Here is a 12,673-nt window from a genome sequence, read left to right as displayed (position 1 = left end):
TTGGACAGAGCAGTGCTGGGGAAGGGACAGGCTGAGCTGAGGAGCTCCAGCCTGGCAACTCCCCAGGCTGAGGCCTGGATAAAGGCCTATGCAGGTACTGGGGCTGGGAGGTACAGCTCAGGAATAGGCAGAGGCAGCTAGTCCAACTCCCTAGCCAATGATGAGTGGCCATTACTGACTGCGGTTTGCCCCAGTGAGAGGGGGCTAGGTGATCACTGGCAGTCGCCACTGAGGCAAGGTGGGTATAGAGGGTTGGGGGTTCCCCTGGGAGGGGAGACCCAGAGTGTGGGGGTTCTGCTGGGGCATAACCCTGAGGTAAAGGGGCACCAGGGTCTGTGAGGGACACAGGGGCTTGAGGCAGGTGAGCCACCAGCCCGCAGAGGGTGCTCCAAGGCTGAAAAAGAGCTAATTCCCAGGATGACCAGTAGGAGGTGCCACACCAGTGATTCTCACCCTTGCTACAGGCCTCCAAGTAGGGAGAGCTGCAGTAAAAAGGTACACTGGTTACATTGATGAGGAAATGTCTGATTAAATTATACTAAACAGATAGAACATTCTGACTCAATTTTCTCACACTGGGGCAATAAATACATTACAGGGGCAGACCAATAATAAGTAGAATATCGATAGCTAGCTAGCCAGATAAGACAGAGTGTAGCAATACCTTCCTCCCAGACGTATGCACAGCAATCATCTTCAGATCCAACTAACAATGCCAGTGTTTACAGGATCTCTTAGGGCCCAATCTTGTGAGCATCTTCATGTCTCACCAATAGGAGCTGAATGTGCTCAGCACCTCCCAGGATAAAGGACCACAGTCTATTCTTTATTTGTGGCTGCTACAAAACAGCTGAGAATTGCTTTTGTCACATAGTCAAAAATCTGATGTGCTGAATCTAAAGATACAGGAGTTCAGCTGTTTATGTAAAATGCCTGAATAAATGAAAAGGGAAATAAATTTCTTCCTTTGCTCACTTGATTGAGTATATAGTCATCTGTAGGGGAAATGAAGTTATTTATTTTATTTATTTCCATATATATACGCACACACACACAATATTATCTATCAGTACAGTTCCTGTTTTCCTCTTGCTCTGGATTTATACAAGAAATTAGTCTGACAACTTACACCCCAAGCCTGTTGATACCGAGTCTGAAAATTGCCTTTGAAAATTAACATTGTATTTCTAAGACTGTGTGCACTAAGGCTGAAATGTAGCACAGTAACTTTAATGTGTCTCATTTACAGTACCTGACATAATATTCTTGTGAAAAAAGCTGTCATGAAAAATCCATCTACAAAAACTGCGTAACACGCACTTTATTTACTTGGAACTGACAGTTATTCAAGATTCTAACTAATCATGAAGCCACATGATTTCTTCAGTACAGAGGGAGTCTAAAGTTACCACCACGAAAGACCAAAACAAACACTTCCCAATACAGCCATGTGTGTGCAATGTAGCTAAATTATGGTGTTAGAGGGCGCTGAGACCTCCCTACTCAGTAAGAGTATTTTGATAAGGGTGGGTGGGTGGGTGAGAGAGAAAGATTTTGGCTCTTTACCATTACAAATAGACTCAAACAGAAAAGACCCCTTAGGTCATCCAGTGCCTCTCTCTACCAGAGTTGGCATTGTTCTCAGCTCTACATTTACTGGTGTTTTGTCCAATCCAGTTTTAAAAGTTCCCAAATCATGTAATGTCCCTTTGGACTCACCTCCTGGTCACTCAACTTTGGCCTGTTTGGAAAGACTGAAAAACTTGCAAGGAGCAACTTTCCTATACAGAATATTTCATTTTATTAATTAAAATAATGACAAACTTGAAGCAAAACAACTTATACTTAACACCAATAGAAATGTAACCCTGTAGCCTGAGGAGTGGAGTTCAGAGCTTGAGTTCCAATCTGAGTTGCAACTTCAAAGCCCTGTCTATACTGATATTTTTAGAGTGCTAGCATGAGCCCCGCTAGCCCAACTTTGTCTACCTGGGCTGAAAGGTTTGCTGCCGTGGGCCGTGTAGACATGCCTTAACTGTCCTCAGTTACTCTTAGGCCATATCTACACAACAGACTTCTATCATCAGAGCTATGTTTGTCAGGAGTGTGAAGAGAGGTAATCCCTGACCAACAGAGCTGTCCCAGCAAAAACCTCTAGTGTAGACACAGTTTTTCTGGCAAAGCTGTGCTTTCATCACCATAGCTTGTTTTGCTCAAGGTTGGAGAGTTGGGGGGAGGGGGCGGGGCAGGGTGAGACATGCTGGAATAAGCTATGCCAGTGAAAGTGCAGTTTTGCCAATATAAGCCACATCCACCCTAGAAGCACTTTGTCGGTATAATATATCACTATAGCTATACTGCCAAGCATTCCTATCATAGACCTGGCCTAAGTGACATTTCCTGTGCCAGAATAGCTGTAGAACATTAAATGCAACGTGGTCTGTTTTGCAGGGAAAATTGTGCCTGAAGGAACAGAAAGAACATGAATGCTGAATGTGTGGAGCGTGTGGAGACAAGTGAACAGAGAGAATGGGCTGGATCCTGCAGTCCTTAATCCTGCAAAAATCTTACTGAGTGCAACAAGATTTTTACAGAAGAAGCAATGTAGGCACATGCTGGATACAGTGTGTATGAGAGAGCCAAGAATGGTGGAGCTCTTAGTGGTATCCAGGGAGCTGTACATCCTGTGTTAAAAATGGAAATTTTATATCGTAAGCAAGTCATTTTGTCCTAGCATTCCTTGACAATCTCTCAGAGAAGGAGAAGTAGGATTTTTCCTGGACATAGTACAGGCTCTAACTGGGACATTTCTGTTCTTGATCAAAATCCAGGACTGCTTCTCCAAGAGAATCAAATTCCTTTATGGCTCAGGTGCTGGCTTGCTCCTGAGGTGGTCAACGAAGTAGAGGTTAGCTGGAAGGGGAGAGAGCGCAAAGTCTCTGCTTGATTCTGCTGTCTCTGTATCTCAGTCCTAGCACCTCCCAAAGGGGCAGTACCCCCCCCAAACCTGACTGAGGTGGGGTGGGGTGTCTTGACCTGAGTCTCTGGCTAGGCATGTGGATAACAAGGATTGCTGATGTTGTTTAATCATTTCAATACTTTATAGTTTTACAGTGACATGATCTTATTTTTCAAAATGATTTTTTCTTCCCTGTTACTGTGTGAAAGACCCACACAAGCAGCAGGGGAAACTGATGACTGCACAGGGGAGAGATGAGAAAGTGACCATATACAAAGCATTCATCTCTTTCCATTTATATTACTGGTGCCCTCATTGCAAGGCCTGTTAGAAAGCATCTACTTAACAGTCACACATTGTTTTATATTTAGACTGCAAACTCTTCAGGCCAGGTACCATGCCTACAGCACTTGGCATGCTTGAACCCTGACTATAAAAGGTTACTGCAATATTAGAGTTAAATAACAAAAATAAATGTCATAGGCATTTAGATATTACCTTTAATAATAGCAAGAACATACTTTCAGACAAGTATGATTTTTGTAAATGAAAGCTAATTCCTTTAAAATAACTGGTAAAATTAGCAAATTTAGTTCTGCCATAAAATAGCAAAACTGGGAGATTAACCAGCTTAACAATTGTTAGTCTTGCTTGACTTACAAGTCCTCCCACAGAGGTCACTGAGGCTGGCTATTTCCAAGTTAACTGTGTTGTAATTTTCAGCAAAACTTCACATATTTAGCATGCTCAAAAGTAATTTTTCTTCTCCTCATAATTGAAATGAATTATGCCAAACTCCACTACTGGAATTCCAGCTAACTAAATTTAATGGCACAATGACTCATCACCAAAAAGACAGACATGAAAGCAAACCATATGACTGATGATACTCACAGGTGGTTTGAGATTTCCAGTGGAAGAGCCTGGAAATTATCCTTTTAAAAAAAAAAAAAAAGTGGAAGGATGGTCTTGTAGCAAATGCACTGGACTGGGAGTTGAAGTTTGGGTTCGAGACTCAACTTTGCCACGGACTTCCTTTGTGACTTCCCAAATATCACTTAGGGCCTGATTTCTGCATAAATATTTGCATGCCTGATCTGCACATGCATGCATAAGCAAGTCAGGGATTTGGACATGCCCATAGCTAGCTAGGTGCTCTTCTGGCCATGTAATACAAAAATCCCCAGCCTCTGCAAAAACAAGAAGGCATGCATGAAAACATCTGCTCAATGTGTGGCAGCAGTCATGGATGTTTTCATGCAAAGTGGCTGGAAAATAGCCATAAAGAAGCAGCCAAATTTCCTCTGGTGTAAGGGAACTCTTCCAGGATGTATAAATTTGAATTAGCTGATGCTACACCACTAACTTTCTCTATCTGCACAGGGACATAATAGGGGCAGGATCAGAGCAAACCATGCTCTGGCCAATTCTCAGTCAGTAGAGTGGTTCTTATTAGTTAATGGACATAACTTAGAGCAACCTTTTGACTATTCTAAGTGAAACGGGAGACTGGTTCAACCCTTTACAATCCTCAAGATTCGCAGGTGGAAAGGTGGCTTTCCTGCTCCCAGCTGAGGGTTCAACCTCCTTCCAATACTAAAATGAAAATACTTATCTATCTCATAGAAGTGTGGTAAGGATCAACTGAGTATTAGTAAGCATTTTGAGATCCTCAGATTCTGGTAGAAGGCTTTATGTAAATAAATTATCATGTATCAATTGTCACATTATGTTTACCTTAGCAAATACTGTGTTGGCCAATAAGGGGCCTGTAATACACACTGACCAGTGGGTTACAATATCATTAGTTATACATATCTAAACAATGGTAGATGATATCAGCCATCTCTACACTCCTTGTGGACATCTCTGAAACATCAATTTTTTTTTTTTATTTTTTTTTTTAGATACAGCATCTAACTAGCATCTTCCAGAGAAGGAATTAATACAGATGATATTTGCTATAGAAAAAAAAAGAGCAGAAAGTCTTTCAGCACAGTAGATTACAAGAAACTGTTTGTTTTCCTTTTTCTGAACCGGGTGGTCAAGAAAATCCAAGCACTGGCCTAACGTTAGTTAGATATAGTATCACAGTTATCACTATTCTAAGTGCTAGCATTACAGCTAAAGGAAAAAACTGGTCACAGCATACATAACCTTGTTTTCTTACTGGTTACACTTTGTGCCACATGCGCTGCAGTTGTGTTATCTACAGAAGCTAAGCAAAGCACTGAATGCCTCATAACTAGTATTTCCCATGTTAGTTTATACATTGGAACTGGAGGAAAGAAATTAAATCATGAAACTTACAGTTAAAGTTTTCTATTGTATTTGCATCTAGGAAATGTCTCATTAAAACAACAACAACTATTACGCTTTCTTTTCTAGGACAAGCCTTCTCATAGCGAGGGAAACGTTCTGTTCAATAGTATTTCATCAGAAATGTTGCAATGCGTTTATGTCCCTCCTTTAAAAATATATAAGCAAAAATAGTTCCTGAACTGTGAATTTGCCACAGCCACTTATTCTTTTTTATAGTTCTTAAAACAGTCAGTGAACTTTGTAGTCATGAAAATGAGGGGCTAACAGCACTAGCTTGGGTCAGGTATTGTACAAGAATGCCCTTGCAGAGCTCTGCCAAAGCATTTCATTCCTGACTTGCAATTTCCAACATTGGCCTTTTGAGCTGAACTTGCTAATCAAGACAAATTATTTGAGGTATGGGGTGGTGTAGGAGGGTTGTGTGGGAATATATAGGGAGAAGGCTGAAAAAGCTAAACTCTTTTTGACTCATGACTCATTCCAAGATTTGAACTCCAATCTCGAGAGATAAAAGACTAGTGTTCTAAAACATGTTGGGTCTGACTTACGACTGATTATTCCAGTTTTCTGCTTGTGTAACTCCAATGAGATCAGTGGAGTTACATAGGGGTTAAACTGGAGAAATACAATGATGATCCAGGCCCACTCCCATTTGGCCACTAACCCCTCTTTTTTAAATGTAAATAAGGTTGCTGTGTCCATTTAAAAATACATTTTATACCTTTTAACCCTAATAGAAAAAATATTTAGAAAAAACTTTAACAGATGTACACAGTCTCTGAAACTAGCATTATTTTCATTCTTCCTTCCTGAAAAAGGACCACTTGAACTAAAATCTAATTTTAAAAGAAAAAGAAAGATGTTTTGTCCTCCAGACAAAATTAGCAAAGTCAAATTTCATTACTTATGTCCAAATTACAGCAGTGGCTAATAGTATTGAGTTACTAAAAAGACCACTAGCATTTTGCAGAAATCATGTGGTAAGCTTTTATGCAACAAAATGCTTGGGACTTTGATCAAGTGCTAAAAAGTGTACTGTATGGAAGAGTCCTACTTGGACTTTGGGGGATGGATGTGTCATCTAATAAGTCATTTCCATTTCTGAACTGTATGATTCTAGGGACTCCACTGTAAACAACGATAAGTACATTCTAATTTACATTATTGTTGTCACTGAAACTGTATGTATGACTTGTATCAGTGAAGTTTCCTGAGTTTGGTATTTATTATACCAACATTCCTTGAAGTACAATACTAAGAGAGATTGGAGAGATCGGGAAAGAAGAAGAAGATAAGTTCACACTTATTCCTTCTCTTCCAGCACCTCCCACTGCAAACACACAGACACTTGCAGACAAAAAAAACAAAATTACTGTAACATCACTTCAATGTTATTTTGATTGTATTAAGTAAACTCCAGTCAAGTATCTCATTTTCTTTAGCGATTTCTGAGATCTAATGTAACTTGAGCAAACTAAAGTAGTTGGGCAGTTGCAAAAGAGAGAAGCAGAAAGCTATTTAACTAAGAGGGAAAAAAAAATCTCTCCTGAAAGTACATTAGTGTATTTCAATCAACAAACAGGCAGGCCCCAATGTTTCAAACTTCACTCTGAGTGACAGTGGCAGACCTTCAACCTGTAATGGAATATAGAATTTACAGAGTACTATGCAACTTCACTCTATGAAGAAAGAGGCATATGATAGTCATTATCTTTCCTTTAAGAAGATATACCTTTACTTGAATCAAAACACCTTAGACAATGTATAGTGTATCTTACATGCATATATTTTACTTGACTTTAGCAGAAAGAGAATATCTTAACCATTGCAGGACCAAAGCAATTTACAAGCGACAGATAAAAAGGTTTGCTATTTTGTAACTAGGAGCATGATCTTAGAATCACTTTACTTCCATAGTTCTACATAAATATCATTAGCTACTTAGCTTATTATGGGCCTCTTCCAAAGTCTGTTGAAGTCAATTGCTATCTCTTTGGTCAGGGCTTATACCATCTCACAGGCAAAGAAACAAAGTGAAATTAATGCTATTGATTAGAAATGGGACCAGACTAAAACGCCAGATCTGAACAGCCCTGAAATTTGAGGACATTCAGATGCGGATCCAAATTTTGGGCCTGATCTACAACCAGTTAAAGTCAATGGAAAGACTCCCAAGAGACTTCAGCTCTTCTTAAGCAGTGAATGAACAAAATAATACAGATAACATACTAGTAGAAAATAGTGACGGACTCAGATTCTCGACCCTGAATACTCAGTCATATTGTATTGGGAACACTTGCCAGTCTTATTGTAAAAGATTTAGAGTTGTGATATTATATTTATAGACCGTATTTAATTTAAAATAAAAATACAATGAAGATTTTAATGATAAATAGTACGTCTTGTGGTAAAGAACTGAAGCCAGAATATGCTGTAATATAAACAATAGCTACTTACTTCAGTTTTCGGTCGTGCTCCAGTTGACACTGAGCTTGGCAAACCATCTAAATCCTGGTAGCCTGCCCTCTTATTTCCACAGATTCCCTTTCTCTGATGATCTCTGTGAAGAAGGCCTGTCTCCACTTTAACAGGGCACTGTAAAGGAATAAATGAGTCCTTTAATAAATAAAGTAATAAAACTTTAAAAAATGCAAACAAAGACAAAAATACAATTGGTATTGTGTCCATTAAGTTTATACAATGTACAGTATAACTCAGGCCTGAAAGCTTATTTTTTTATTTTAATTTTTTGCAGCTGTTTATATTTTATTATATTAGAAATTCAGATCTTGTCTACACTGTTTTTTCTGGAAGCCTCTGTGGAGAGTTGGTAGGATTACATATGACATCATAAACACTAAGCAAATGAAACCTGATATTTTGAGAGGAGAAAGTTACTTTTATTCAAATTGTTTTTTTTCTTCCCACATTCACTTACTGTAACTCAAACATCATACAAACAGTTAGGGGAAAATCTCTTTTTGTTCAAGAATCATCATCCATGCTACTTCAAATTAGAGACTACAAATGCTCCTAATCCATATCTTTAGATCCTTTGAGGACTAAGAAACCTACACAAAAACCACAACAGACTTGATTTGATAGTCTTGGCAATTCTGACGTACAAAAACAGCTTGTAATTCCCAGCTGGCACAAGACATAGCTCCTTTCCTACTTTCTCCCTGCAGAAACTGCATGGATTCTACTGGTTGTGTATTCACTGTGCCCTTTTAAGTTACTTCCACTTTTTCCATAACAGCCTATTTACAGCACCAACAGCATTTTCTGACCATCTCCCCAGGAACTGAGGGGAACAGAGGTAGGTAAGTCTGTTTCCCTCCCTCTCTCAAGGCCTCCATATTACTGAACTCAGCTAGCCCTGGTCCCCTCTCCCTCTCTCTCTGGCATGTCCTTCCTTCCTTCCCTTTTAACAGCCCTGGGCTGATAGGCTAATTGGCTCCTTATCCCATCCATCCATCCAACCTGATTCTCTAATTACCTCCATCAGATTTCTCAAGGAGAACTTAGAATCACAGAATACCAGGGTTGGAAGGGACCTCAGGAGGTCATCTAATCCAACCCCCTATTCAGAGCAGCACCAATCCCCAGACAGATTTTTGCCCCAGATCCCTAAATGGCCCCAACAAGGATTGAATTCACAACCCTGGGTTTAGCAGGCCAATGCTCAAACCACTGAGCTATCCCTCCCCCCATAACTTAATTAACATCTGAGAGACCAGAGTGCAGGCTCATCTGTTGGTTCGCTGCACTGTCACAACACCCCCACACGCATTTTAAAAAAACTTGTCTTCTTGTTACAACGTACAAGAAAAAAAAATACAAATCTATCTGGAACATTAAGGGTTTAAAATAAAAAAAAATTCAAGAAATGCAATTTATGTTCCAATAACCATGTTAACTTAGCCACACTCCACATATATAGTATCTTCTGTTCCAGTTTTTCTCGTTATGTGTGTGGCTTAATATATTATTGTGTATGCTGAAAAATGTGTACCTTAAATAATACAAAATGGGTTACTATGAATTGCTATAATCTAAAGATTTCCATTTCCTGATTTATTATTTTAACTCTGCATCTTTGATACCGCAGCAACAATTGTACTTTTGCAATGTTATTTGTATTTATAAATAATTAATATACAATCCACATTTGGTTGATTTTTGATAGTTTTAAAACTATATGTGAAACATTTTCTTTAATTTAAAATGCTATTTGTTATAGTTATTCATTAAAGGCTAGACAGAAAGTTTACTTTCAGCTTATAAGTAGGGGCAACACATAGCTATACTGTACCAAGAACAAAGTTAGGAGAAGCAGCAAAGAATCCTGTGGCACCTTATAGGCTAAAGCTCATGCTCCAAAATGTCTGTTAGTCTATAAGGTGCCACAGGATTCTTTGCTGCTTTTACAGATCCAGACTAACATGGCTACCCCTCTGATACTAAAGTTAGGAGAGAACTGAGTCTTAAAATCAGCTCATTCCCTGGCTCCCCACTGGTTTTCAGGGGGCAGTAACCTACTGCTAGTCTTTGCCAGTAATGGATTATTTCCTCTGGCACATTTGTGGGGCTGGAGGGTGGTGTGTTGTAGGGTTGGAGCAATGAAAGTCAACAACAGACCAGAATTTAGTGCACAATGTTTTGTCATTTTGAGAGAAGAATTAAGAAAAATATATCATTTGAAGGCAGAGTTTTGTTTTATTGAAAAGTCTATCTCTGAAATTAAAATCAGACTGTATTATCTATATTTTTTTCTGTTTCTCCTATATCAGTACTATATTTATGACTGATGAAACTATAAAAACTCACAGATGGGATCCACAGTTCCCAAATCTGCTGTTTTTCCTACTAAAACACAAGGTATTGGAAATAACACGGAAACTAGACAAATTGTTTAAGCAGTAGTGGAAGATACCGTGCACAGCAAAACTTCTTTGCTGCTGTTTTGTTATGCACAGTATCTTCCACTAATGTTATTCTTCATGTACAAATGCTGAAAAATATTTTCCAGGGAGGAAATGTACAAGTTTTAGAGGAGCTGTACTACTAATTGCAGTTTTCCAAAACTAGTGAACTTTCAGCTGAAAGCTAGACCATTTTTGAGTGGTGGTACTTGCAGCATATAAAAAATAAAATGGTCTGAGAGAAAATTTTTCAGTAAAGAATGTGATGCTTGGTGAACTTTTTTCCCTCCCCTCATACTTCTATTGATCAGACTCTGAGTCCTATTCCCTGTGCCATTTCCCCATGTGAAACTGACTAGCAGCAACTTGCAGCTTGCACAGATGCAAAATAGGGCACGGCAAATGAAAAATTGTTAATATTTTCTTTTTAAAAATAATTTAAAATTTTTAGAACATAGTTTACACCTAAATCCTCATGTAAATATTGTCAGCACTGAAAAATGCTGCTAACCATTTCATCCCCCGTGATCCTACATATAATTCATTAGCAGTGTGTATTGTTTTCTGTATATGGTAAGCAAATTTTACTCCTCCCACACAAAAATTCGATATAACAGAGTATTATTCATGAAATATATATGTGAGAAAAGAAGACCTAGAAGATCACAAAGAATCACAGAGTTCTTCAATTAACAGATAAATACACTTCACAAAACAGTGGCCTGATTCAACGACATGATTATACCATGGCCTGAGACAGCATCTGCTGTGCAAAATAAATGTTCTGTCATTTGTTAAAAATTTCCTACTTCTTCAAGAGAGCAATCTTCAGACTAGCCGCTCCAACAAACATGCTGTTATGTATACAGTATAGTCACCTGCCTCTGAGATCTTGTACTTGAGATTTGCCCCATTAAGTAAGTAAAATCAGTTTATTTATGTCTGAATATTAGTAACATCATAGTGGAATTTTCAGAAGCTTTCTCAATCCATCACTAGCTTCAAGCTCTCAGCAGCTGGCCTCCCAGGGGTCTGCTGCACACCATCTATCCATCTCCTTGCTGGTCAGCCCCCACTATGATGACCCACCACCATTCCTTCCATGATCAATTTCTCACCCTCTATGCCTGATGTGACCAACGAACATAAGTTTGCACCTGCTGATTTCTGACACCAGGGTCTGTTTCTCTATAGTAATATTTCTAACACAAGCATATGTCTTTTTTTCAGTTCAAGAGATATGCAAGCATCTTTGTCAACATCACATCTCAAAGGCTTCAATTTTCTCTTGTCAGCACCGTTAATTCCCCATGATCCACATGCATAAGTTGCAATGGAAAAATTGAAGTTTTTACCAGTCAAACCTTTGTACATTTCAAGATGCCATGGTTTTCCCAAACTTTCATGAGGAAGCCAAATCATTCCAAAATTTCTGCCAATTTCTTCGGAACAGGCTCTTTGTTGGATATGATTTCAGGTAACTATATTCATCTACTGCCTCTACTACCTGACCATTAATTGTGATGTCCATTCACTTCTTGTTTTTGTTAATTGTATCAACATGCATGTATTTAATTTCTGCCTGATTCAGGGATTGTTCATAATCCTCACCCGTTTTTACACACTCCAACTTCTGTTGAAATGCATCAGTCGTTGTAGCAAAGAATGTCACATCATTGGCATAGCTGACATCAGTTAAGAGGTGTCCACCAATAGAAATTTCAGCTCCTACTGTAGTAAATGAAGGCCCTAATAAAGGCCCAGTATGAGGCCTGAGGCCTGAACTAAAGTAATGGCTAAGCCTTAGCTAAAAAGCAAAGTCAAGCTGTGAGCTGAAGGCCGGCTCAGTTCACAGATGTTGGCAAGGAAAGGGCTGATGTTGCATAAACAGATATTCACCTAGCATACCAAAGTATAAACATGGTACCAGAACACCTTATACTGGAACATCCCACAGATAAGAAAGAACAGGCCGACCCATCCTAATGACAGGGGCAAAAGGGTAAAATGATGGATAGAGTTGTTTTGATTGAACCAACATGTACAAGGTGAGAGGCGGCACCTTACTACGTAGAGGGGTTGCACCTTACTGCGTAAAGGGGTTGCACCTCAATACGTCAGGAGTGATGTGTAACTTGTTTGTACCTGCGTATAAGAATACATCCCTGGGGCGGTGTCTTTGTCTGGCCGAGGGGGCAGTGGAAAGTCCCGCCACTGACTGAGCCGAGTCCACTGACCGTGGGTACATATTCGTAGTATGCTCGGTAGACTAAGTAATCTGCGGAGAACTACTACTGTATCCAATATGGCAATAAACCTGGCCGACGTGCCTTTGTACCTTACTAGACTCTGTGGTCATTGGGGGTTCTCTTCAGGTCTGCTGTGTCAGCTAGCTGCGCAGAGCTGGGGCAGCACACAGAGGGAACGCACGCACGCAGCCGAGTGATACCAACAAGGAGAGAGCAGA

General features: G+C 39.4%; 1 protein-coding gene across 2 annotated transcripts in view; it reads right to left on the bottom strand.

The window, feature by feature from the left end:
• Window positions 1–12,673, bottom strand: part of STARD13 (StAR related lipid transfer domain containing 13) — a 393,039-nt gene that overhangs the window by 363,892 nt on the left and 16,474 nt on the right. For both annotated transcript variants that reach the window (XM_050937154.1, XM_050937155.1), the window contains exon 2: window positions 7,739–7,876. In XM_050937154.1, the coding sequence (XP_050793111.1) occupies window positions 7,739–7,876 (138 nt within the window). The remainder of the gene's footprint in view (window positions 1–7,738; window positions 7,877–12,673) is intronic.

Source organism: Gopherus flavomarginatus, chromosome 1 (genome assembly GCF_025201925.1).
Source record: "Gopherus flavomarginatus isolate rGopFla2 chromosome 1, rGopFla2.mat.asm, whole genome shotgun sequence".
In the NCBI taxonomy this organism is placed as follows: domain Eukaryota; kingdom Metazoa; phylum Chordata; order Testudines; family Testudinidae; genus Gopherus; species Gopherus flavomarginatus.
This window is presented reverse-complemented; position numbering and strand designations above follow the sequence as displayed.